The 26430-nt window shown below is 58.3% G+C and overlaps 2 protein-coding genes across 3 annotated transcripts; both read left to right on the top strand.

Annotated features, from left to right (window-relative positions):
• The first annotated feature begins 10708 nt into the window (after window positions 1-10708).
• RSPO4 (R-spondin 4) lies at window positions 10709-16609 on the top strand. 2 transcript variants are annotated; one of them, XM_015881992.3, is made up of 5 exons: window positions 10709-11158; window positions 12962-13150; window positions 13373-13516; window positions 13608-13793; window positions 16013-16609. In XM_015881992.3, exons 1-5 carry the CDS (start codon window positions 11080-11082, stop codon window positions 16084-16086), a joined length of 672 nt encoding a protein of 223 aa, XP_015737478.2. In that variant the 5' UTR covers window positions 10709-11079; the 3' UTR covers window positions 16087-16609. The 2 variants fall into 2 exon arrangements, with proteins under 2 accessions (XP_015737478.2, XP_015737479.1); XM_015881993.3 differs by lacking the exon at window positions 13608-13793 and having other exon boundaries at window positions 10744-11158.
• Window positions 16610-17819: 1210 nt separating this feature from the next.
• ANGPT4 (angiopoietin 4) lies at window positions 17820-25491 on the top strand. The gene is made up of 9 exons (XM_015881940.3): window positions 17820-18418; window positions 21574-21729; window positions 21912-22033; window positions 22260-22492; window positions 22618-22733; window positions 22870-22971; window positions 23043-23209; window positions 23625-23755; window positions 23830-25491. The coding sequence occupies exons 1-9, from the start codon at window positions 18125-18127 to the stop codon at window positions 23988-23990; spliced, it is 1482 nt and encodes a 493-aa protein (XP_015737426.2). The 5' UTR covers window positions 17820-18124; the 3' UTR covers window positions 23991-25491.
• The last annotated feature ends 939 nt before the right edge of the window (window positions 25492-26430 follow it).

Genomic DNA, 26430 nt, shown 5'->3' with positions numbered 1-26430 from the left:
CCTCTTGCGAATGGAGTCCCAGCTCCATGGAAGACCTTTGTGGTATGAGATGGTATGACAGAGCCATGCAGGGTGAGCCTGCACTGACTTTCTGGCTCCATTTTGTTGGACAGATTTAACCAGGATGAGGTTAAATGCAGTGCTGATCCCAGCCTTGCATCAACCTGGGGTCTCCTTCTGCAGTCAGGGTCTGCACGAGACCTGACATCTGCACTGCAACTTCATTTATTTTCCCTTCCTCATATCAAAAGTGCTTCCAGCTCCGTGCAGGCACCAGCAAGAGCTGATGGGTCTTCCCATCTACATCTTCCTGCCCAGAGGCCACGTTCCCACCACAGCTGTGCCCATGCCTCATTGCTATTAAACTGAAGCTGCATTTGCAGAGACTGTGTTGCCCCACTGCCACTGCCTGGTCCACTCAGTTCCTGTCCCAGCATCTGGCTTGCTCTGTGGCTCTTTGGTGCTGAAAACCGCTGGCCAAATGCAAGTAGTTCCCCTCACACCAGTCCTGCAGCCTGCAAACAAAGTGGGAGGCAGCGGGCAGCACAGCTGGGACTGGCAGCCACATCCTTAACGAGGTGACGAGGGTTGCAGGGCCGGCTCATTAGTGCTGCAAGGCAAGCGCGTCACAACAGTGCTGGTGTTGGAGCAACGGAGATGATCAGCTTCCAGAAAGTCCTGCAGCCTTTAAAACAGAAGACAGGAGTAGGAATGGGGTAAGTTACCATGTCGGGAGCATTCATAGGATGTGTCTGCCTGGATCTGTGGCAGCAGCCATCCTGCATGTGGCACTGGGAATGAGGAGCACCCAGGAGTGGGGTGCATGGGGCAGTGGTACATGGGCAGGTGGAGGGGTGCCTGGGGCAGGGCTCACCTCCGTCACACAAACCTCAGCCTCCCTGACCTTCATACTTTCCTGCTGCCTCACAGCTCCCGATGGATGCGCCCACTGCAATGTCGTAACGGGGAGAAGAGGAAACTGATTTCCCAATCGTCCGCAGCCCATGAGCCCTCCATGCTGGGAATGGCAGCCAGGGTAGCTGGCTCACGGTGCTGTGCCGTGTCACGTACACCACCTTTTGCTTAGGATCCAGAGAGAGAAGGCAGAAAGGAACCACGGGCAATTCCCTGCAGCATCGCAGGCTGCTGCCATCCTGAAGGGGGGGATCCCTGTGGCTGAGCCAGTGGTGCTGCACAGCCAGCATCCTTCTCTGCGTGCTCTGCTCATCCACCCAGTGCCTGCTGGCATGGACAGAGCCACTTGAAGGTGCCAACATCCCTGTGCCAAGGGACATTGGATGGGACAGGGCATCAGCGAAGGGTGCCCACGAGATGACTTCCACCCCTCTCTTTCTTTGTTTCCCAGAGAGGGGAGGCAGTTCCTCTGTGAGCATTTAAGCTCCTCTCTATTTCCCCCCAAATTCCAGGGTAAGATGACACCAGGGCAGGAGAAAGGAGGTTTTTCTCTGCAGAAGAAATTCAAACCACATGCAGCGGGTTCAGAGCAGGAGCAGGAGGAGGGACTGGGCTGCATGGAGCTGGCTCTCAACAGCGACGTGAGAACTAAAGTCAATTAGCACTTTCAGGCCTCTGAACAAGGCCGAGTGCTGTGCTTCTAGCAGGCATAATCCCCGTCTGAGCCGTGCTGCCAGCAGCCTTTGAACATAATTAGGAAGTGCAAAGCCCCAGTGCTTCCCAGAAAAGCCTGTTAGCTCCGTGGTGCAAACCTCTCTTGCAAGGAGCGCATCATGCAGGCATGGCCGTGACTCATCAGCTGGAGCTCAGCTCCATTTTTTGGAGGTCATCTTGCTGGACTCCTAATGAGCATTATCCCAAATGGGGCTCCTGTGCTCCCTGTGTCTGCCTTAGCTCCAGGGATGTGCTGCGTACTCAAGAGGATCAGGATGGTTTCAACCATCAGTTGATGGGGAAACTGAGGCACAGAGTTCTCCCAGCACCACCCCAGCAGCTGGGGGGCAGCACCCCCCGACACCCCCAGCCCACACCCCACAGCCCAGGCAGCCGCCGCCATCCCTCCCCAGCTCCTGGGGGACTGTGGATGAGCACGGCCTGGGCCAGGCTTTGCAGGAACAAAACAAGGCCATCAATCAGCCTTGCTTCATGCAGCCACGGCCCGCGGGTAGGGCCGGCTCCGTCTGTGCACAGAGGGAACCCCGCATCAAAGCAGCCGCAGAGGGTAGCACCCTGCCCGCCAGCAGCGTGTGGCCAACCCATGCTGCAGAGAGCCGGCGGCACATGGCCCCCGGGTGGAGATGGCGTGGTGTGGGGACAGCGGGGCTGTGGACGGCAGGGAGGGGACAGTTTGGGTGCAAAACCCCAAATATCCCCATTAGCAAAGGGATGGAGCCGCTCTGCCCATGACTCCCAGCAAGAGACGGAGCAAGGGCTGACCGTACTGTGCCCCCAGCTCTGCACCGGGGTCACAGGGACTCCATGCTGGAACCAATCCTCCTCCCCCTGCAGCCCGAGGTAGCGGCTCCATATGGCGTATAACAATGGATGTCTTTTCCAGGTCACTAATTAAGACATAGAATCAAAGTTATTAAAACGGGAAGGCTTAAAGGGAACATTCTCCCCGAGGTGCCAGGTACATTAAAGGAAGGGGGGGGAAGTAGCAGAGGGGAAACAGGGCTGTGAGCTGGGAATGGACACAGCAGAGATACAGTGGGGACCTGCAGGGACCCCAGCTCACAGCCCAGACCCCAGCTGCCGAGCATCCCTGCAAGGGAGAAGGACATAGAGCATCCCTTATGGGATGGGCTCCCTGCATCCACTCTAAGGGCTGCAAAGAGCCCCCATTCCTCCCACACAGCCCCACGGTGCCCTGTGCCCACCTCCGCCCACCTCCTGCACGCAGTTTTGTGCTTACATATGTAAAGCATTAGGATTTGTTGAGAAGCCTTTTATGGCCGCGTTTTGTTCTTTATTTCCTACAAATTGAATTTGCCGAGGGGAGATGTGAGGATTGTGAAATTATTTTGAGAACGGTTCCGCTGGGGGTTGGGTTTTGTGTTGGTTTTTTGTTGTTTTTTTTTTAGTTTCCTTTGTATTAAATATTTACGGGGTTTAAAGGGCGGTGAGGAGAAAATGAAAGAAAGAGAAGTTAAAAAGTAATGATCAAAGTAGGATGGGAGAGCAGAGAAGGAAGGAGGAGGGCACTGAAAGGTGTGCGGGTGTGATCGGAGCTGGGTAGCTGCTAGTGGGGCAGCCCTGCATTGAGGCTTAAGGAACAAATGGGACCCACGTCTCCCACCAATGGTTTCTGCACGCCGTCCTCCTGCCCCCCGTGTCCCCCACGCTGGGTGTTTCCCGCTCGTTAAAATCGCAGACACATTTTTCATCTCTTTATATTCTACCACTGTCATCGTCATTGTTTCGGGCTGGTGTGAATTGGGGACTGGCTGTCCACTGACGCTGCTGCTGCTCCGCTCCAGCCGGCTGCCGCCCTCGCCCCCGGGATGCGCCGGGATGGGGACAGGGATGGCACCATCCTTCTGCCACCAGTTCTCTGGGGACATCTACACCCAGAGCCATGGCAGCAGCAAGGCAGTGCCAGAGGGAAGGGAGGGGAGGGGAGGGGAAGGGAAGGGAAGGGAAGGGAAGGGAAGGGAAGGGAAGGGAAGGGAAGGGAAGGGAAGGGAAGGGAAGGGAAGGGAAGGGAAGGGAAGGGAAGGGAAGGGAAGGGAAGGGAAGGGAAGGGAAGGGAAGGGAAGGGAAGGGAAGGGAAGGGAAGGGAAGGATGCAGGGATGTAGGGATGTGATGATGCAGGGAAGCAGCACCTGGATCCCTCACCATGCAGACCCCTCCAACTCCACCAGGTGCTGCATCCCTCTCAGCCCTTTTCTGCTCCACTCTCCCAGCACTGCTGGAAAGCTTGGCAAAAGGAAAAGAGAGAACTGCAGGGAAGAGCAGAATTCAGCTCTTGATCTGTTCTAGGAAAAGAGAAGACACGCCAAGAGCTCTTCTATTCATTCTCAATGCCTTGGCTGAGCACCAATGCCATCCAGATCCCAGTGATGTTGGGATTGAGCTCCATCCTGCCCCTGTCTGGATGTGGCTTCCAATGAGGCTCGGATGAGCAAAGCAGCAATGTAGAAGAGCAGAAAGCATCAATAACCTCAAATTATCCCTATTCTCTATGAGAGGAGCGTTTTGCACCAAGGAGGCCATGCCACGCATCACTCTCCCACTCCGCAGTACTGTGGTGTTGGACAGACCCTGCTGAGAGCCAGGCAGAAGTGAGAGCACTGGGTGGCACTGTCCCTCTGTGCCACCGTGCCCATGGAGCTGGGGTGGGTCTGTCCCCATGGATAGGGAGCATTAAGTGCCTGAACTGCTGTGGGTAGGACAGATGGCACCCCAGGAGCGCCCAGAATGAGTGTGTGGCAGGGAGCGGAGTGGGGAGATTTGGAAACACACTTTTTTTCTGGCATCTATTTTTCTTTCCTTTAATCTTTCTTGCTCACATTCCCACGTGGAGAATTCTTTCCATAAGCTGGAGCTTGTGGAGCAGCTCTGCTCCCACCATGGCTGTGGGCAACAGGGCCAGGCCACCGCATCCCTCCTGCAACACATGCAGCAGATGCAGGGACAGCCACGTCCCAGTGCCACCACCATCCACTTCAGCACTCACAGCTCCCCAGCCCTTTCCTCCCACATTTCAGCGTTTCAGAGGATGACGAAGGAGCCGAGTGTCCTCTGTGAGCTCTGGGAGAGGAGCTGCCCACAAAGACCAGTGCTTGGAGCAGCTCAGCTGTGTTAACGCCGGCTTTGTTGTGATTCCAGCTCCTGAAAATTGAATTTGTTAGCGGCATAAACAGGATATAAAGAGGGGGGAAAAAAAGAGTGAGAAGTGTTTTTCTCCATGGCTCTCCTTGTGATGAAGGAGGCGACCGGTGAGGACCACATTGCTGGCATTCTGTGCCTTATTAAAACCTCCTTCCTAATGGCAAACAGACGCTGCTCTCCCGCTGCCTTTCTTGTCCCCCACATTTGCAGGGGGAATGGGATGCCCCAGTGCCAGTGCAGGGCTGACTCCTTCTCAGGGACAATGACAAGTAGTGGATTATCTTTTCCCCTCCAAGTCACCAAGATGCTCTCCAGCACCTGGGGAAGCTTGGCTGAATCCTTTGTCTCCACACGATGCTACGAGGCTGCTCCCACAGCTCCAGGTTTCCATAGAACAAAACTTTTCCCTTCTGCACTTTCCTTTTCTTTTTCTTTTTGAGTTGGTTTCTTTTCTTTCCCTCTTTCCACCCCAAATTCCTGCTGCTTGATGGCAGCCCTGACGTCAGCCCCGAGCGGGGCCGGCTGCCGCCTGCCAGGTGGTAGCAATTTTCCTGAACATCGACAAAATATAATTATCACTCTATTTTCACTTCTGAAATATTAAAGCTTGTGTCCCTGCTGCTGTTAATTCTGAGAGAAGACTTGATGGGTCACTGTGACTCACGGCTGCGCCGCACTGCCAGGCCCCTCAGGGGTGACACGCTCATATCTCCAACACTTGGGGTGATGGGGAGTGGGGCCAGGAGTGACCCCAGGATGTGACTGTGCCCAGGGAATGAGGGAAAGAGGAGCTCCCACATCCCTATGGAAGCCCACAGCCCTCATTCCCATGGATGGAGCTGGGGGCTCCCATTGCTTGGGGCCCTGCAGGGTGGTTCGGTGGCACTTGGCCCATGGAGCAAGGAGAGAGGACAAGGACAGACAGCACTTCGAGATGGCCAAGGAGCAGGTGTGTGGCTGTTTCTTCACTCAGCTGTGTGACACTGAGCCTGACCCAGAGCAGGAGGGGAGGATCCAGTGGCACTGACCCCGCAGTGCACAGCCCCTACAGTGCTGCGTGTCTGTGCCTGGGGGCACTCAGCCATGTGCTGCACATCCAAGCAAAGGGCTGACGCCCAAAGAGCCCTCAAGACACGCTATTTCCTTCTAACTTGCTGCCCAAAATCATGAGCAAATCCTTTCAGCACCGGCCAGGGCGGGGAGGAGGAGGGGAAGCAGGGAGCCATGCGATTTGGTCACTGTACAAATTGGATCCTATCCCCAGGCAGGCTGCAAGCAAGAAGAGTTTGCAGCTAACAGAGCTGTGTGACATCCACTGGGGCTGTGCATGGGCAGGGTGGCACCCAGGTAATGCCAAATCCGGCATCGTGCTTTCAGCCCCACTGGGGTTTGCTTTCCCCTTGGCCACCCAAGAAGCAGAGCCACCATCCCCAGCACTGTGCCAAGCCATTGGCCACCAGCACATGACCGGGACAACGAGGGTGAATGGTGGCACGGGGACACCACGAGTGCTGCAGCTGCAGCCACATCCCTCTGGGCACTGTGGCTGCCAGGGGGATGCCGCCACCCAGGAGCTCCTGCCCAAAGCCTTTGTCTTCTGCTGAATTCCTCCCAGTGAGAGTCATCGGCTGCAGTCAGAGGGTTGACCCTCATGGGAATGACGGGTGAGAGGGAGCGACGTAGTTTGAAAAAGGAGAGGACTTCTGAGCTCTGAATCACACGGAGCCAGGAGCATGCATCTGACTGATGCTTCCATCTGTCTTTCCCAATACTTTCCTTAAATAGCAGAAATATTAAGAGAAATTCAATTGGAATTTGGCATAAATGATTCTTAGGCGAACAGAAGAGGGCCAGCTGCTAACATACTGCCTTGCTCCCTTCCATTAACACATATAACATTTGCACTGCAGAGCGAGCCAGGGGCTGCCCATAACCATGCCCAACAGGTAAGGGATGCTCCATGGTGCGGCTCAGCAGCAGAGAGATTGTGGATGCCTCACTTTGGGGGAACTACAGCAGTAAAACCACCTGCAGTGATGCCTTGGTGCCTGGCACAGCCCTACACTGTGTCCCCAGGTTTCCCCACAGCCAGACCCAGCTGTGGGAGCTGCCCCCAGCTCTGCAAATCCATCTATCACCCTGCAGCCCATTTTCCTGCTTTATCTCAGGGGACTCTTTCCCAAAGCACAGCACAGCTGGGGGAATGCCCTGAAGGCAGGAGAGTTCTCTGACCAGTTCCTGCACAGTGCTGCAGTTCCCCGAAGCACTCTCCTGGCTTTCACTTTTGCTTTAAGCTCTGTCCCACTCTTTCCTACAAATATGCAGCCAACATGGAATGTGGTAGAGTTGGACACGGGGCACTTCTCAACATTGCATTCGCTCCTATTTGGTCCAAACAGCTCTGCAGCTTTCTGGCTTCTTGAGCAGAGGGAGCAGGTCTTGGGTAGCACACATGGAAAGACCCTTGGCATGGGCCCTCTCCCCTCAGAACCCCACTGCTGCAGGTGATGCCCAGCCCCGGCCCAGCCCATTCCAGCTGCCATCACATTGTTCCCATTACTGACAGCTGTAGAGAAACTGGGAGCAACACTGACATGTGTCAGCTATCACCAGCCAGCAAGAGCTGAGGGTGGCTGTCCCCAACACCTCGAGGCTGTAACGCTTGGCTCACGTCACGATAAACTACGGCGAGGAACCAGGAGTCTTGTTTCAATTATTTCCATTATATAAAGTCAAGCCATTCAATATATTCTGCCTCTAAGGGGCTAAGCTAAAGGAGATAAAATAAACACTTGGAAATCTGCTCTGCTGGCGTGGGTGAGAAATTTGGTTCCAACACCAAACTTCCCCTCTCACCTCTTCACTCTCCTTCCCTTTCCTTCTCTGTTCCCCTTCTCCCACTGTCCCTCTGCCTTCATCACTTCTCCAGACCGATTCCATCTCTGTGTGTGCTTCTGTTTTGGCTCCACCACTGCACAGCTGCCGCAGCAGCCAGGACAGGGATAGAAGAGCTGCAGTGCTGGCAGGGCTGGGGATGAGGTGAAGCCAACCCTCCCTCTGCCCAGCTGACCCCGTGCTCCACACTCAGCAGCTCCGTATCCTCAAAGCAACCCTTAGGATGCACAAAGGGGAGCTGGCACATGACAGGAGGAGGAGAACATTTGCCATAAGGATGCTGTGGGATGTTCCATGCTCTCAGCTGGTGCAAGGATGATTAACCTGCTGTTCACTGCTTCCAGTGCATTGCCTACGGGGCACAGAGCTCAGCCTCCCCATCACAGGGCTACAGGACACATGGGAGAGGCCAGGAGGAGACCAGGATGAGGCTGGCAGAGCACAGGATGTCGCTATGCCATGGGATGAACCCAGTAGAGTACAGGACATGGCTGTGCCAGGGGATGGGGCTGTGCTATGGGATTAGACCAGCAATGCAGGGGATGTGGATGGAGGTTGCGGGATGTCCTGCATAGTATGAGGTGGGGCCATCACTTTGTAAACGCCAAAGAAAGGGCCTCTGCCGAGCTGGCGTGGGGAGCAGCTGTGAATTTCCATTCCTGTGGGAAGTGGGCTGCCACCGTCCAAGCATCTGGGCTTGTTATGATGGGAGAAGAATGCCAAATATTTTTCTTCCTTATCCACTACCATCCGTCGAAATCCTCCCCTGATCAAACCCATATTCATCGCTTTGGATGCACGATGCTTTCGGAAAGCCGCCCCTCCCCGCCAGCACGGCACGCAGGGCTCAGACCTGGGAGGAATCAATGCCTCACCCACAGGGAGCACTGGGCCCCTTCCATCCCATTGGGCTCCCTCCATCTCACCTCATCCCTCCATCCCATCAGGCCCCCTCTGGACCCCCTGGCATCCCCAACTCACTCATCTCAGCGTGGTGCCCCTGGGCGGCGCAGCCTTGGAAGGCCCCCAATGTTTCCCAGAGATGAAAGCACGCTCAAGTGTCAAACAAACTTTCTGAATTATCTCTCTGGACGTTTTCTCTCCGGTGCTTTGGAAGACAGAGGAGGAACATTGCATTCCCCCAATGCTGGCACGGCGTGGAGCTGTGGGAGGGAACGGGGAGCTGCCAGGGCGCCCGCGGGCTCCACTCTGTGCGCTCTGGTGCTGACCATGAGTCAGCACAGCCCCTGGCCGTGGCCCCAGCCGGGCACCTCGCCCCAAAACGCCGCCGAGAACAAAGAGGTAACAGGCGTTTGATTAATGAGCGAACAGCAAATCATCCCTTCCCACTGCAATTTTAGGAGGAGTAGTCATAAACGACCACGTTAAGGGAAATGAACGGGATTGATCTGCTCCTGCGCAAGCACTCATCACCCATCGGGCTCGTTAGCAGCAAATGGCACAGCCCGGGAATGGTGTCATCGCTGTCATTGGCAAAGCCTCCGTGGGCATTGTACTGCCTGAGGGATGAGCTGAGGGACCTGCTGTGTGCTGGCCCCAGGGACACAGTGCTAACAAGAGCCACCCAATTAGCACGTGTTGGCACGGGGGTTGGCTTTGGATGCAGCGTGGTGCCAGGAGCAGGGCGGCAATGCTGGGATCAGGGCAGCAATAACTGGAGCGGGGTGGCAAAGTTGCAGCCAGCAGCATCCACACCTCCTGGGGCAGCAGCAGCTCCATTTACAAGGGACAAAGGGCTGGAGAGAGTGAGGTAGAGGCTGGCTGCTGCTGAGGGACTTTAATACATCAAATGCATGTGAAACAGACAAACACAGACCCTCCCGATCCCACACTGCTCTGCCACACAGTGCCATGCACACACAGGGCCCCACCAACCCCACGACAGGGGCACGTTCCTGCAGGCACGGTTGTTTATGGAAAGCAGTGCTGTGCCAGATGCTGAAAACCTGTATTTTATGGATCATTTTTCAATTTATTTCACAATGGCTTGAGAAAAAAACCAAACGCGATCCCAACCGTGATTACTCCTGGTTTCCTATGGGCAAGGCCAAAGGGGTCTGAAGTGGTTTCTTTGTTGTCTGAATCGTAACTCCTTGGGAATGAAACGCTCATGTGTGGGATGGGAGAGGTAGGGAGAGATGTGTGGGGAGGGCTGGGGGAGAAGGAGGGAGAAATCCAGGTGGGAAATGGAGGCAACAAGGGCAGAAACCCTGAGCTGCAGTGAGTCTGCTGGTGCTCAGTGACCACCACAGCCTGAGCTGTGCCCTCCCAAATAATGCAGGCCCAGCACATCCCAGTCCCTGCTTTGGGTAAGGGGTGACCTGCACTCAGGGTTCTGACCTGGAGGGCTCGTACCTGCAGTGGGAAACTGCTGCCGAGCATCCCACACATAGATCAGAGCATCCCACATGCAAGCTTTGCCCTTGCCAATGCCCAATGTGGGCACAGGGCTCCCTCTAAGTGTGCTGAGACCCCCGGGTTGTGCATGGGGTGAGGGGTGCAGGCAGCTGCTTAGGAGCCAGGTGCTGGGAGCTGCAGCTCGGCTTGGCTCAGCTAGATCGGCTTGGTTTGACCCAATTCTGCTCAGCTCAACAAAGGTTGGCTCAGCTCACTTCAGCTCAGCACAGCTTTGCTTAGCAAGACCCAGTTCCACTCATCTGCGACCAGCTCAGCTCAACACGACTCTCTTCAGCTTGGCTCAGCTCAGAAAATCTCAGCACAGTTCAGTTCAGTTCAGCTCAACTCAGCATGGCTCCACTCGGCTCAGATCGGTCCAGCTCAGCTCGGCTCGACTTGGCTTGGCAAAGCGTTGCACTGCTTGGCTCGGCATGGCACAGCTCGGCATGGCTTGGCAATGCATGGCATGGCTCGGCTTGGCATAGTATGGCTCAGCACGGCTCGGCACGGCACGGCTCACCCGATCCAGCTGCAGGACCCCGCGCCCCTCGCCCCCGACCGGGGCTGGAGCGGGGCCGTCCCGGGGCGGAGCCACCCGGTTGTCCCCGCCCCGCAGAGCCGGGGGCTTCTCCGTGCCCCCGCCGGGCCGGGATGGCAGCGGGACAGACGGAGGGCGGCGGGACAGCAGGACAGCGGGACGCTCCGATCCGGGCCGTGGTTCCGCAGCGCGTCCGTCCCCGCTCCTGCCGGTGCCTCGGGGGGATATTTTCCCTTCTCTTTATTTCTCCGGAGGGGAAAATCGAGGAGCTGCCAGTGGTCCTAAAGGCAGAGCCCACCGGCGCTGCCCTGCGCTGACCGCCCCATGCCCCCATAGCTCTGTGCCGTGCCCGGGGCGATGCTGTGAGCTCCGCTCGGATGGTCTGAGTTCCTCCCTGCCCTTCACTCCTCCTGCCCAGATGCAGTGGATAATATTCATGTTGCTGTTATTCATCAGCTCCATGGAAATGCTCTCGCAGAACCGATGGAAGAAGCAAGGTAGGGATGGTGCGGTGCGTGCAGGGGATCGGGTTTGCCAATGTTTCTGTTCCCAGCTCGATGCAAGAAGTGCACGAGGAGCAAAACATCCCGAAGGATGCTCAGAGGCACCACCATCCCCTGCTCCATCCCTCCCCTGAGCAGAGAGACCCAGAGCAGGGTGCCCTGAGATGTGTCCCCTCTGCTGGGCTGTGACATGAGATGCTCAGTTTGCGACCGGCCGGTGCAGGGTTGAGGATGGGATATTGTGAGAGCAAAGCTTTCTGGAGGCCTTGGGCTGCAGAACGGGCAGTTTTCCCTGCGTTCATTGTACATGGTTGTAAGATGTGTCCATGGGGGTGGCAAGGCTGCTGCTGATGTACCCTGTGTGGGAGCAGCCCTAAAGGCTGGTGGTGTGAGCCAGCACTATGGGGAGCATCCATGGGTCTGATCATGGCTCCATGAATCCATGGTGGAGTCCTCCCGCTGTGCAACCCCTGTGCCCATCTGCATCTGCCACCACCACACCTGGGGAGGGGTAACCAGGAGCTGTCCCTGATTTCCCCATTCCCAGTGCTATGGAACCCCATCCCGATGTGCAGATGGAGCTGTTTTTAGAGGTGGGCATCATGATATTGGCTCAACACATCCCCTCCTGTCCTGGTATCGGCTCCCCGCCTTCCGTGCCCAGCCAGGAGATGGAGGGAGGGCAGCAAAGCAAATCATCCCAAAGAACTGGGGAAGGGAAAGACACTCGTAAATCCCCATGTCTCCTGGGAAGCCGCTGTGGCTGCAGCCAGGAACACAAATGTTGTCAGCGTTTGGTAAATATGTAACAGAGACCATAACAACTTAATGGATCCAAGGTGCTTCGTTAGCGGGCTCCCAGCACACGCAGCCTCCTGGCTGCAAAGTGCTGCTGTCTGAGTCCCTGTGCCCTGGCACGAGGAGCAGGAGGGGACAGCTCAGGGACAGCTGTGTGGCACCAACATAGTGCATCCCTTACCCTTGGGCTGTAGGGCTGCAGGGCTGTAGGACTAGTGCTGTGGGTCTGTAGGGCTGCAGGGCACCCTCTGCCTCCATCTCCCCACTGCTCCCCCAGCCCTGTGCTCCCTCTCTTGCTTCCCAGAAGGGCTCTGGGATCACAATTACGATAGCGCTGCCACCTGTGCCACTACCCAAGTGCTCCTATTAGCCCATATGGAGATCTGGCCTCACTCCATGTGCCCAGGGTTAACTCCTCCTCAGGGCTTTGCTATGTGGAGAATCCCCTCTCCACGCTGTCAGACCTGCTGTGAGCGGATGGACCTGGGCGCTGTGCTGTGTTCCTGGCACTGCTGCCACTGCTCAGCATTCACTTCTGCTCAGAGACACGAAGGGTGAGCTCCAAGCCAGAAGAGAATGCTTCCCAACACCACCGGGTGCTGCAGAGGCAACTCACTGTGCACAAAGAAGCTGGGAAGGGCCCAGTATGGAGATGTCCTGCTGTTATGGGATGTGCCCCATCCACGTGTCCATGTCCTCGTCCCTGGGAGCGGAGCCCCCTGGGGCTGCTGTCTTTGTGTAAATCAGTGCAGTGGGGCAAAGGAAAGCGGTGGCAGCTCTGGAGCCAGCGGAAAGATCCTTATTGCAGCTCCACTCAGATGTTTCCAAAACGCTCTTTGTTCCCTTGACACACATCAGGCAGCAGCTAATTGAAGTGGCTCAGAATGCATTTCTACCTGCTGACCGCTCGCAGTTTCACTCCCATTGGGATGTGATGGAGATGCCGTTGCCGTCCCTCCCCCTCCCCATCCCCGACAGCCCCTGTCCTTGTCCCCGCAGTGAGCGCCGGGCTCTTGGAGAACTGCACGGGCTGCGTCCTGTGCTCGGAGGAGAACGGCTGCATCACCTGCCACCACCGGCTCTTCCTGCTCATCTGGAGGGACGGCATCCGCCAGTACGGGGTGTGCGTCCACACCTGCCCCCCCGGCTACTTCGGCGTGCGGGGTCTGGAGGTCAACAGATGCACAAGTACGTGGTGCACCCAGCAGCGCTGCCGTGCCTGCCGGGCACCCCGGGGTCCCCCTGCTCCCCGGAGCATCCCCAGGCCGTCCAACCCCGGGCACTGGCTGGAAATGAGGTGGCTGGGATGCAGGGCTTTCCCCGTCTCCCTTGCCCAATGGGTTTGCAATGGGTCCCCGAGGGTTTTGGGCCTCGTCCTCGCCCTTCCTCTCACAGCCCCTTCCCCGGCAGAGTGCAGGTCGCCCAGCTGCGAGAGCTGCTTCAGCAAAGACTTCTGCATGAAATGCAAGGACAAGTTCTACCTGCACAAAGGCCAATGCTTCCGGCAGTGTCCCCCCAGCACCGCGGCGCGGCCCGACACCCGCGAGTGCCAAGGTAAGCGGTACCCGCACCCCGCACCCCGCACCCCACGCACCGTCCCAACGCGGCACGGTCACCGTCCCCTCCTCGCGCCCCCATCCCACAGAAACATGCGAACCGGGGCCCTGGAGCGAGTGGAGCGCCTGCACTCACGAGGGCCGGACCTGCGGCTGCAAATGGGGTCTGGAGACGAGGGTGCGCGAAGTGCCGGGCATCCCAAGGGAGGAGGGGGCTGCGTGCCCCGCGCTGCTGGAGAGTCGAAAGTGCCGCCTGAGGAAGCACTGCCCGGGAGGTGAGCGCAGCCCCGGGTGCCCCCCGCAACCCCCTGGCTCCTCGCTGCCCCCCGGCCCCTAAAAGCGAGAAGCTCTATGGGGTCCGGCGGAGCGGGGAGCGGCGAGCCAGGATCTCATCTCCCAAGCATTTGGAGGTCGGTGGTGGCTGTTATTACCGTGCAGTTCTGGAGAAAGCCGCCTTCCCAAGCACATGTGCTGAGCAGCCCCTGGCACCGGCCCCGTCCTGCCCTGCCTGCGAGGGAGAGGCAGCGCTGAGGCTTTCTGCTTTGCGATTGCGAACGGGGAGGGTTGAGCTGCTGGGGAGGGGGGAATTACCTGCAAAAGTCTGCAAAAAACTGCAACCATCTGCAAAATATCGGGAATGCAGAGACAGCCGGAGGGCGTCACCTGGGGGAGATGTGACAGCCAAGTCCTCATATTGCATCCTTGGGATAAGGCATCGTCCTGCCCTGCCCAGTGGTCTCCCTGGTTTTATCCAGCCCCCTTCCCTGGTCTCCCTCCCTCTGCTGTTCCCCAGCTCTGTGATTTGGGGCTCTGCAACTCAGGGCTGCAGTGCAGGGGCTCCTTGCCATCTCTCCCAGCACCCAGCCCAGTGGCACTGGGATGGCAACGGGAACCAGGCAGCGGCTGATGTCACTTTTGGATGCAACCAGCTGGACTGAAAGCTGCTCTAATAAATCTCTGCTTAATAACTGGCAGAAAGGCAGATAGCATGAGATACCGGTCTGTGAGCCTTGGAAGGAGATCTGAGCCGCCGGCCCTGGCATTGCAGATATTGGAGCTGCAGGTTGGCTGTGCATGGTGGCAGCAGGAGGGAAGGGCTGGAGGAAGATGGGAATAGCTGCAGCCAGGTGTGTGGGGGCTGCAGAGCCAAGAGCAGGACTTCATCAGAGCCCCATCACTCATAAATAATGCTTCATGCTGACAGCGTGGAGGAGCTGATATACTGCCCTGCTAAGGCAGCTTTGGGGTGCCAAGTGGTGATGATGTGAGAAAATATGGCTGCACTGCCCACGGCTCCTCAAAGCTGGTGGCAGTGGGATGTTCTGCTCTGGAGCACAGTGCCATGCAGGTGCTGGAGGTGTGTGTGCACAGCTCGGTGCCCCCACACCATCCCTCTGTGGTGACTATAGATTTGGGTACACCACATCCCCAAGGCTGTGGGGATGGGCTCCGGGGCACAGCCGCGTGATGATGGGGATCAGCTGTGGAACCAGGTCTCTCCCTGCAATAGAAGAAAGCCCCCAATGCAGCTGCATGCAGCCCCAGCAGCAGGAGAAGCCCCTCTGCTCCCCATCCCCATGCGCCCACCCTCGCTCCCAGGCTCCTGTCCCAACCAGCCGAGTGCTGCCTTATGGGATCCAGATGTTTTGGGACGGCGGGTTCGCTCGACGCGCCGAGAGCCGGAGGAAGGCACTGCCTCATCCCAGCGCCGCGCTGCGCGATGAGAGATCTGTGCTACCACTTCTGAGCCAGCCCCTGGAAACCAGCAGCATCGGCGCTTGGCCCAGGCACAAAACCATCCACGCTGCTGTAAATCTGCCTTGTGTCCCCGCCGCGCTCCGTTCCAGACGCTTGGCATCCGTGCTGTGCCCTTTCCTTTGTGGGTGGCAATTGTCTGGGAGATCAGAGCAGAAAAACAGAGTTGAGAAGGAAAAAGAGATGGAGCCCTCAGAAAGAAGCAGCATCACCAGCACTGGGACACACCGCCGTGCTGCCTGCGTTCTGTGTGCCCATATGGCACCTGGATTTTGGGCAGCTCCCAGCAGTTCCCTGCCCCATTGGATCCTGCAGGTCCCATTCCGCATCCCCCTTTGTTTTGGGGTCTCAGCACCGTCCCCACCAACCTGCAGACTCGGGAGCTGGAAGGATGCTTGGGGGAGGCATGGATATACCCATGTCCCACCTATGCCCCATTTATGTCCCACCAACCTGCTCCCACCTCCTCATTCCTTGCACAGAGGCAAGGCTCGCTGCTTCGAACCCATCATACACACCTGGAGGCTTTGGGAACATTAAGGATTTAGGGTCTGGCAATGGGTTCCCATGCCCACATACCCAGCACTGCTCCAGGGGCAGCCCTGCATCCCTCCATCCCACAGAAGGGACTCAGGATGGATCCAGGTGGCAGCTCTCACCCACCTACAGGAGGAGCCCCGCTGCCCATCCCTATTGAGTGACCCTTCTTTTTCTCCTTTGTTTTTCTTTTCTCTTCCAGAGAAAACCAAACCCAAAACCAAAGGCAAAAAGCGGCAGAAGAAGCAGAGGACAGAGCAGGACGCGGGCACCTAACACAGCGACATCCCCCCCTACCCCCGTGCTGCCCCAGCTTTCCAGCTGCAGAAAATTGCACAATGTTCTCCCCCCCCCCCACCCCCCTACTCCCAACCTCCCCCTTTCTTTTGAGACGATTTATGGCCTGTAAAACATTTCCTTTTCAGAAAATCTAATTTGCAGTGTCCAAAGCAATGCCCAGGGGCTCGGGCAGGGGGTGGCTCACTTAGTTTGCTGTTCTTCTCTCTCCCCCTCTCTGCAGCTGGGTGGGATAGGGCTGGTGTGGGTCTGACCGTGCTGCAGGCCATGGGTGCCCCATCCCATCCCCATGGCACAGAGATGCCCCATCCCTACGGGATCCTGTCTGTGTTGGGGGTCTTGCAGGACTCAGCACCAATGGCACATGTGTGGGTTCACAGCTGCCCTATGTGAGCACAGCAATGTGTGTGTGTGGGGGGGGGCTTTGCCAGTGCACCCCACATCACAGCAGCCCCCTGCACCTGGAGAGCAGCCCCACAGCCCCCTCCAGACATGAGCAGGGAAACACCATCCCTGTCCCCATCCAAGGGATGTGGGATACACGTGGAGAAGCACAGCAGCACCTCTTGCAATGCACTTCAATGCACTTTGCTCCAACTGCTGCTCTCGCCGTGGGAATCTCTGCAACTGTTTGAAGTTTGGCCACCCCACTCCTCCTCCCAGCACAGATGGGGGTTGTGGGGCCCTTCCAGGAGGAGAGCACTGGGTGTCAGCATCGAGCCGGCTGGGAGCATCGTTCCTCTGTTTGCTTATGGACAAATAAACTATTAAAGCCTCTGGCATCCACAGCCTTTCTGTTTTCCTGCACTGTGGAAGCAGTTTCTGTGAAGCACTGCTATAGAAATCGTGGGTCAGGGGGTGCTGGGGTCACTCTAAGTTTCGGTCCCTGCAGCTCACAGCAGTGGGTTTTGCCATTTCTTTTGAGGCAGCAGTAGGAGCGAGCAGTGAGCAGAGAGCAGCCAACTGCACCAATGGGAGCCTGTCCCTTCCCCAGGTACTACTGCAGGGATGTGGGGACAGCAGCCAGGGGGTGCATGCAGGATCTTTGTTAGGATTAGGATCCAAGAAACCTGGCAGAAAACCCAAGGAGGTTCTTGGGCATCTCTGTGCCTGGGGAACACCACTCTGCCATGACCACCCTGTCCCCAAGGCCAGCCCTGTCCCTACAGTCACTCTGTTCCCATGGCCATTCCTGTTCCTATGGCTATCCTGCCCCATGATCATTCTGATCTCCATGGCCAGCCCTGTCACCATGCTACACTATCCCCGCTGCCAGCCCTGTCGTGGACATCCTACAAGCAGCCCATCACGCAGCCTGGCTCCAAAGGCTCAGTGCCAACCACCAGGACCCCACACTGCCCACAGGTCACCATTCCACGCAGCTCAGCCACCACAACAGATCCTTAATGCGGGACTGAGCTCAGGGAAACACTGAGTGAACCCCGGTCATCCCCAGCGACCCCACAGCGGCACTTCCCCAAACCCAATATGGGGCTCAGCCGGGTCCCGCTCTGCTCCACTGCGTCCCCGCGGTCCCCACGGGCCCATCCCACGGCCGGGCAGTTAAACGCAACGTTCCGCTTCCCCCATCGTTATTAATAGCTGTGGGCGGGGGGAGCGCGGCCCCGGGGGTGGGATCTGGGGCTGCTGGGAGGCTCGGGGGGTACAATGGGGCTGGGGGTGCGCAGGGATGGGGGGTATCCGGGCTGTGTGTGTGTGATACGCAAAGATGACGCGTGAAACTTGATCTCCCCGCGGTGGGTTCAGAGGGGAGGGTTGATAAAAGTATTGTTTTTAAACAGATTTTTTTTCTGCTTTTTTTGGTCTGTGTGTTTTTTGTTGTTTTTTTTCTTCCCTCTCCAGCGCTGCCGCGGGACTCAGCCTGGCGATAAAAGGCTGCGGGGCGGCCGGAGGCGGCTCAGAGAGCGACGGGAGGCGATGATGATCCCGCAGCTCTGAGCGCTCCGGGAGCGCACCGGGGGTCGGGGGGGGGCTGCGTGCGCCCCGTGCCCGCGCCATGAGTGCGCTCAGGCTCGTGGCGTTGGCAGCGCTGTGCACGGCCGCATCCCAACGTCGGGCAATGGACGTGGGCAGCCGTCGGCGTTGGCACCGCGTGCAGCACGGGCACTGCAGCTACACCTTCGTGCTGCCCGAGGCCGAGCCGTCGCCGTGTCCTCTGGCCGCCCCCGGTCCCGTCAACGCGCTGCAGCGGGATTCACCGTCCGGTAGCGGACACGCTGCCCGAGGGGCTGCTCAGCGCCTGCAGCACCTGGAGAGGATCCTGGAGAACAGCACTCAGTGGTTGCTGAAGGTAGGAGATGGGGAGGGGGTGATGCCTGTAAGCGCTCAGTGCGGGGGTTTGGTGCTCCAGGCTGCCCAAATCTCACCTCCAGGGCATGAGCCGGTGCTGCTTTCACCCAGTGGGGATGGGTGGGCGCTGTGGGTGCTGCTGCTCACTGTGCCGTGTCCCTTTGCATCCCCACAGCAGTCCCCTCCTTGTCCCTGTGCCCGTGCTGTGGTCATGGGCATCTTACAGTGCTCAGCTCTCCCTGTGCAGGGCAGGATGAGGCGCTGCTGGGAAGCTGCTGGGAAGACTTTTGCATGCAGCAGGGGTGAGGGACCGAAGGGCAGGGTTCATTGTGTTCCCACTTATGTTCCTGGAACTGGGTGAGACTCTGTATGGGAAACACAGCTCATGGTCTGCCAGCCCCATAGGGGCAGACCTAAGCCTCAGACCTAAGCAGGGAGGAGGGCACCCTGTGCGTCCCCACCCTGAGGATCCCTTGCTGCGCTCCCCCATTCCCAGCCCTAAGGCAAAGCAGGAAGCGGCCTTTCCTTTTCTGAGGTCTCACCCGACACCTCCTGACCTCACATCTGTGCATCAGGGAAAAGCTCCTTAGGGGCCACATCCCTACAGAGGGACCTCAGCCCCCACAGCTTGTCCCCAGCTGTCACCCCATTGAACTGAGTGGCACTGCAAGCACCGCATGGAGACAGCAGTGGGCACATGAGGGCCGCACAGGGGCTGCCCCTTGTCCTCTCCTCAGCTGACTCACAGCACAAATTCCTCAAAAGCTGGGAGGATGCTGAGCCCCAGGGATACACTGAGCAAAGCTTGGCTGTGTGTGCCCATCTGGGCAGCTGCACACAGAGGGGCTGCACAGCATAAGCAGGGGCACGACTGGTGTTCGTCCCACCCCACAGCATGGCCCCACTGCTGCAGGCAGCTCGCAGTCGGGTCTTTATTTTTTTTGTGTGTGTGTCCAGTTTCTTTGCTTTCCTAATTTAACTGAAACTGCACAAGGAGGATTGTTTTGGTTGGGATCCAGGCCTGAACAAACAAACTAGGCTCGAAGGAGGCACCGGGCCTGAGGATGAGTTGTAAACAACCCCAAATCCCTGTCTGTCCATAGAGCAGAGGATTTTGGCTGTGCCCAGGGCCAGGAGAATGTCACAGCCCCTTTGGGACCCTTGTCCTCCAGCTTGCAGAACTCTGGGGGCCTGGTCACCCTCCCCACATTGCCAGGCATGCTGTCACCAGGAGGGACAGGCAGTGACACAATGGGGCTTTGCCCAAGGGAGGCTGCATGGTGGTGCTGCATATGGGCACTGAGCACCTCTCAGTGTCACCATTCTGGCCCCCACTTTGGGGGGTGACAAGGTGTGGGGCACAAAACCTGTGTGCAGGAAGGATCGAGACCCCAGTGCCTGGTGCAATGGGACCTCCCGACTGTTTGCAATGGGTCTCCAGCATGGGCACATTGGGGGGGCTGTGCTGTGCTGCTGGCCAGGGGCCTCTCAACTGCCGGGTTTTGCTGCTGAGCAGAAATTCTTGTGGAGGCTGCAAATGTTGGCAGCTCTCACTGTTGGCCCAGGAAACAACGCAGGGCCAGAGCCGGGCTCAGCTGAGGTCAGAGAGCTGCTGGAGCGGCATCCCCCCAGTGTAACACTGCAAGAGGGATGGGACCAGCAATGGGGAACCTGCCGCCTTCCTGGCTTTGGTGGCCCCATCCCTGCCCTGCTCCCCCAGCCCCTTCCTTGTGGGGATGGCCCCATGGCTGCAGGCTCTGGGAAGACTCTGGAGGTGAACCTCTTGGGGAGGGTCCCCTCATTGCTCTCTGCTGCTGTGCAGTCCCCACATGGATCTCTACTATCCAGGGATGCTGTAGCTCCCCACAGCCCCAGCTGCTTCCCAGATCGATGCCTTCAGCAGAGCCATGGTCGGGGCCTGGAGGCTTTCACGCTCCCCCCAGGAAGGGCAGGGACCTCCAGAGGAGGCCCCAGCATCACTCACAGAGAGCAGCCGGGGCCACGCTCAGCCCTGCCTGTGCCAGCCCGACCTTTTCCATGGGTATGTGCTGCCCTTCGCCCAGAGATATGTTTATTTTGAAGAAAAAAAGGCAAAATCAGGAGGGAGAAACGGCCTCCGGAGCCCTGAGAAGCAGCAAGATTAATGACGTGGTTAAAAGGAAACTCTCCAGCAATCGCTCAGCTGGAGAAGTGCTTCCCAGACATGGCACTATGAGGTGGAGTTTGGTTTGCAGAGCACGAGATCCACTTGGAGAGGGCGCAGCAGGATCCATGGGGCAGAGGGATCCATGGGGCTGTGTTCCCAGCGTGGGCTGCAGCACATCCCTTCCGCTCCCCGCAGTCCCTGCACAGTGGCCCCAGGGCCACAGCCCTCGTTGAGGCTGTCACCCCAGAGAGGGGATGAATGGGAACCTCATGGCAGCTGCCAGAAATAGAAACCCACTGGGAAGTGCCTGTTCCCCGCGGGCTGGGAAAGCGGAAGACTCTTTGGAGCCATACACACAGCCAGCTGCTTCCCAGCCCTTCCTTGCTTCCTTACTTCCCTGCAGCAGGGCAGCAGCCAGCACCGGGAAAGCCGGGATGGGGCAGCAGTGGGGGGATGCTGGTGGCCTTGGGAACATGGCCAGCAGCTGAGCTGTACTGGTGCTGATGCAAATGCCTCCCTGGTTGGTCAGTAATCACAGCTCAACAATAGATCCATGAACAAACACACCTGTGCCAGGTCCCAGCAAGAGAAAAGTCCTATTTGGGGACTGTAGGCATCCCCGTGGCTATAAATCCCACCCAACCCATTCAGATCTGATTTGCCACTATGCCACACCCCGAATTTGCAACCACCCCGGTGCACCCCGCAGCAGTGTCCCCTCCATACACCCAGAGATGCTGCCCCGGGCTGCTCCCATTGTGTCACCTTGCTGCTTTGGAGCAGGGTGAGCCGTTCTCCTGGCCCAGACATGTGGGAGTGGAGCAGAGTGAGGACGTGGGATGAGGAATGTTGGCGGTGATGCCCGGGGCTCCCCCGCAGCACTGCAGCCACAGGCAGCACGTCTCGTCCTCCCTATAAGCTTCAGGGTGCCTAAGAGGCAGCAGTGAGGCTGGGAATGGGATGAGTTCCTTGGCTGAGCCATCCCACCCCATCCTCGCTGCCGTCTGCAGCTGGAGAGCTCCATCCAGAGCAGCACGAAGCCGGAGGTGGCGCGGCTGCGGCAGACGGCGGTGCAGAACCACACGGCCACCATGCTGGAGATCGGCAGCTCCCTGCTGAACCGCAGCGCCGAGCAGAGCCGCAAACTCACCGACGTGGAGGCACAGGTGGGCAGGGATGGCACGCGTGTCCCCGTGTCCCCACTGCCACCACAACTGCAGCGTGGGGAAGTTCCTGTGCTGCACGATGCGGGGTGGTTCCCTGGTTTCATGTAGTCAGGTTCATGGGGACACTGGGGACACGGAGGGGCCCTGCTGCGTGTCCCCACGCTCCCAATGTTCCCACGCAGGTGCTGAACCAGACGTCCCGCATCGAGATGCAGCTGCTGGAGAACTCCCTGTCCACCACTAAGCTGGAGAAGCAGCTGCTGGTGCAGACAAACGAGATCCACCGGCTGCAGAGCAGGAACAAGTAGGGGCTGGGGCCGCTCTACAGGAGAGCTGGAGCCCCTCCAGGGCTCAGCAGGGGTCTCTGTGGGTGACAAGATCTCGTTACAGCCCTTTGGGTGGGGAAATGTGCCCACAAATCGCTCACATCACATAAGTGCCACCTGTAGGAGACAGGGGCAGCTCACAGCGGCGATGGGGAACTACAGCCAGGCCGGGGCTGCCCATCCCCACCGTGCATCCCCTTGCAGCATCCTGGAGGTGCGGGTGCTGGATATGGAAGCAAAGCACCAGGCGGAGCTGGCAGGGATCCGTTCAGAGAAGGAGAGGCTGCAGCACCTGGTGAGCCGGCAGAGCGGCACCATCGAGGAGCTGGAGAAATCTCTGCTGGCAGCCAACGCCAACGCCAGCCTGCTGCAGAGACAGCAGCTGCAGCTCCTGGAGTCGGTGCAGAGCCTGGTGCGCCTCGTGGCAGAGGGGAGAGGTGAGCTAAAAGCATTGTATCCCAAGAGATACTCAGCCCTGTGCCCTGAGACGCAGCAAATCCCCAGGGCTGGGGGACATGCAGGGTCACTGGAGCACCCTCCAGCTGCTCTCCCTTCTGCCCAGCCGTGCTACCCGGTGAGGAGCAGCGCTTCCAGGACTGCACCGAGGTGCTCCGGGCTGGCAGCCGTGCCAGCGGGGTGTACACCCTGCACATCACCAACCTGAGCGAGCCCAGGAAGGTGAGCTCAGCCCACAGAGGGCTCCCATGTAGCACCATTGGGCCCGGCAGTGGGGTGTCCCCAGCCACCCCTTATCCAACCCCACTGTCGGTGGGATTTGTCACCCCACTCAGAGCTGCTGGGTTCCCCACTGCAGGCATTCTGTGACATGGAGACAGATGGTGGTGGCTGGACGGTCATCCAGCTCCGCACCAACGGCAGCGTCAGCTTCCAGCGGGGCTGGAGGGAGTACAAGCAGGTCTGCATGGGGATGGGGATGGGGCGTTCCTGCCCCCACCACCCACACCCACCCTCCCTCGGCTCCCCCAGGGCTTTGGGGATGCGGCGGGGGAGCACTGGCTGGGCAATGAAGCCGTGCACCTCCTGACGAGCCGGGAACCCTACGTGCTGCGCGTGGAGCTGCGGGACTGGGAGGGCAGCCAGGTCTATGCCCACTATGGGAGGTTTCAGCTGGACAGTGAGAGGCAGCTCTACAGGTGAGTGAGCAGCATTGAGCTGCCCCTGGGCACTGCTGCCCCTGAGCCCCCAGGTTGGCTGGCACCGCTGTCTGCCTGAGGAGCTGCAGAGTTCCCAAGGGTGTTTCACTGGGATCTTGCCAGATTTCCTCCATGGGGTCGTTGCTCCACTGCCTGCTCCCCCCCTCCCTGGGCTCTTCCCCAAATAGATGCATGAAACTGCAATAAGGCTGAAGGATTTCCCATCCCAGCGAGGCGCGGGGCTGCATCGCAGTGCTCGTGTGACTGAGTTTGTCCCCAGGAATGTCCTCATGGAGATGCAGTGGGGACAGTGCACACACAGGGATGTCAGCCAGGCTGTGGGTGGGAGGATGGGGGCACTGGGCTCTGCAGTCCCACTCGATGAGAAGGGAAGTGATGGCACGTGTGGCTGCAGGCTCTCACTGCAGGACTACAGCGGCACAGCCGGGCAGCAGAGCAGCTTGGCCATGCAGGGCACCAACTTCAGCACCCGTGACGCCGACAATGACAACTGCCTCTGCAAGTGTGCCCAGATGCTGTCAGGAGGTGAGCAGCGAACTTTGAGCTGGGATCCCTGCTCAGTGCCCACCCCGGTGCCACCCTCCTGTTCCCTCCCTTAGGGTGGTGGTTTGACGCCTGCGGGCTCTCCAACCTGAATGGCATCTACTACCCGGCACGGCACAACGTCCGCAAGCTGAACGGCATCCGCTGGCACTACTTCCAAGGGCCCAGCTACTCACTGAAGGGCACCCGCATGCTGATACGGCCTGCAGGCTTTTAGCCAGTCTGAGCGGTGCAGCAGGAGGATGGAGCCCCTGCAGAGCTTTCCCCCATGGTTTTATTCTCACTCTTGTTTCTCTCAGATCTCAGCACTGACTCTGAGCCAGCCCCATCCCTGCAAGCTGCAGCACATGGATCCCATTCCCTCCTGGTTTCTCCTTATTTCCCTCACATCTGCAGGGCTCCGGGCTCCATGCTGTGCATCTGGGACCACCAGACCTCCTGCACGAGTCACACGGGGGCAGACAGACCACACTTTGCATTTTGTATATATTTTAGAGAGTTGCCCTAAATTCCCCATTGCTTTGCTTTTCCTGCAGGATGAGCAGAAGGCATCCCTCCTCCCTGCATGGCCATGAAGGGGGACACAGCTGTCCCCTCCTGCATGCACTCTCCCCATGCAAGGGGACCACTGGTTGTGCACATCCCAATGGGACAGGGACAGCGTGAGGGGACAGAGGTGCCACCAGGGGCATGGGGCACCTGGCCCCTGTGCAATGGCCAATAGCTCTGGGGTTGGGTGGCAGCACACAGGGGTGGTGGAGATGGGGGCAGTACATGGTTATGGGGCTGTGGGCTGAGGTGGGGCACAAGGATGATGGAGGGAGCTTGGAGCTGGGGATGCAGGTGCTGGTAGGGCTGACAGCCCACTTGTTTTATTGGCTTGGAGAATCCAGACTTGGAGGCACGTTTGGTGACAGCCTGGAGAAGGTGGGGCAGAATTCCCCCTCACCCATCCATATCCACCACCCACCCACAGATCTCAGCATGAGAACTCTTATTTTTGTACTAAGAGATATTTATTGGCCAAGAGCTGCACCAGGCAGCACCCAGCCCTGCCCTGACAGCAGCATGATGCCCCCAGACCCTTGCTGGCCTCACATTGCAGCAGCTGGGACAGAAGCAGAGTGAACACCAGGGGGTCTCTGCTTACAGGACAGCGACAGGAGAGTCACCCCATGCACAGCTCCCACCTTTGCCAAGTGCTCTGGCAGAGGTGGGGATGGGAGCTGTGGCTATGAGCTCACTACAGGGGAAGCAGCAGCGCTGCCTCAGCCCCACGTTCACACTATGTATGATCTCCACATAAAGGACCTTTCATCAGTCTCCTTGTTACATCTGCATCATTAAGGGGGTGCAGCCCCATCCTGACCCGCTGAGCCCCGACTGAGCTCAGAGCACGGATGAGGGCTCAGTGACACCCAGCTCCACAGCACTTCCCATCTTATCGTGGGCCATCCCTGTCCCCCTTGACCCTATTGCCACTAGAGGTCCTCCACAGCCTGGTGACATCGCACAGCATCCCCATCCATGGGGGACAGGAATGACATTGTGCCCTAGTGGATCCCCAGCAGCTCTACCACAGGCCATGAGCTGCCACCCCCCCCGCCCCAGCACCCATCCCTCAGACACCCTGCAGGCCTGCTCCTTCCCCTCCCCCCCATTCATAAGGCATTTGCTAATTAACACTGATTAAAACATGTGATGCAGCTGGCAACTTCCTCCGAGGTGCTCATCAGGCTGTGTTTAATAACTGAAAAATGGGAACAGCATTAAAGGTGGGATCACCTGCAAGGTGCTGTGGTTATGGCCATCCTGGTGCTGCTCTGAACCTTTGCATCCCCCACTCACCCACCCACCCACTGCCCCCCAGGCCCTGGGGCTGTCATTTCCCTGCTTTCTCCATGCAGTAATTGAGGAGGGCTGGGGGTGAAGTGGTGGGATGTGATTCCCCAGGCCCTTTTCATGAGTGACTGGGGGAGAAAATGACCTTTTAAGGGTCAGCGCTGTGATGAGCCACGTAGAAACATGGAAGGAGGGATATGGGAGTATGCAGGACAAAGGCAATGGAAACCTTCCCGTGGTCATTCCTCCTCTCTATAAATAACTGCGGGCTCAGCTGTGGTTCCGTGCTGAAACTGGAGCTGGCAGGGATGCAGCTGCCAGGGAAAGCGATAGGGAACACAGGGACAGGGCTGCCTTCCTATCCCCAACAGGGATACAGAGACATGGGGGCATCCCTTGGGGGGGGGGGACAAGGCTTCTCAATATGTCTGGGCTGGGGGTTTGTGCAGGGATGGATGAATGCTTTGAGATTGTGGTCCTTCCTGTCCTTGCACACACACATCACACCAACATGTATGCATACGTGTGCCCCTGAGCAAATGTGCACCATGTGAGCACGCAGGACTTGGCTGGCTGTGCATGCTGTGTGCAACCACCACGCATCCCAGCTGTGCAGCCCTATGCAGGACACCATTGAGGGCTGAGCCCCATGTCCAGCTCCCTGGGGAGTCACCAGCTCCCTGTGTGCCGTCACTGCAGGATCCTCTGGGCGTGTGCTTCCTCCTTGACTCACCGTCAGGTGCTGTCCTGTATCCTCCCCACCACATCCTGCACCAACCTTGGGTGGGGGCTCCCAGACCTGCCTGGCTCCTTTC

Source organism: Coturnix japonica, chromosome 19 (assembly GCF_054131305.1).
Source record: "Coturnix japonica strain WE chromosome 19, WE-NBRP24, whole genome shotgun sequence".
Classification (NCBI taxonomy): Eukaryota; Metazoa; Chordata; class Aves; order Galliformes; family Phasianidae; genus Coturnix; species Coturnix japonica.
This window is presented reverse-complemented; position numbering and strand designations above follow the sequence as displayed.

What these genes read in the sequence shown, in the direction of transcription:
- RSPO4 (XM_015881992.3), top strand. Translation starts at nt 11,080, where the DNA reads ATGCAGTGGATAATATTCATGTTGCTGTTATTCATCAGCTCCATGGAA. An exon ending in GGAGGTCAACAGATGCACAA is followed by an intron (nt 13,151 to 13,372) that starts GTACGTGGTGCA and finishes CTTCCCCGGCAG; the next exon opens with AGTGCAGGTCGCCCAGCTGC. An exon ending in CGACACCCGCGAGTGCCAAG is followed by an intron (nt 13,517 to 13,607) that starts GTAAGCGGTACC and finishes CCCATCCCACAG; the next exon opens with AAACATGCGAACCGGGGCCC.
- ANGPT4 (XM_015881940.3), top strand. Translation starts at nt 18,125, where the DNA reads ATGAGTGCGCTCAGGCTCGTGGCGTTGGCAGCGCTGTGCACGGCCGCA. An exon ending in GCACTCAGTGGTTGCTGAAG is followed by an intron (nt 18,419 to 21,573) that starts GTAGGAGATGGG and finishes TGCCGTCTGCAG; the next exon opens with CTGGAGAGCTCCATCCAGAG. An exon ending in ACCTGAGCGAGCCCAGGAAG is followed by an intron (nt 22,734 to 22,869) that starts GTGAGCTCAGCC and finishes TCCCCACTGCAG; the next exon opens with GCATTCTGTGACATGGAGAC.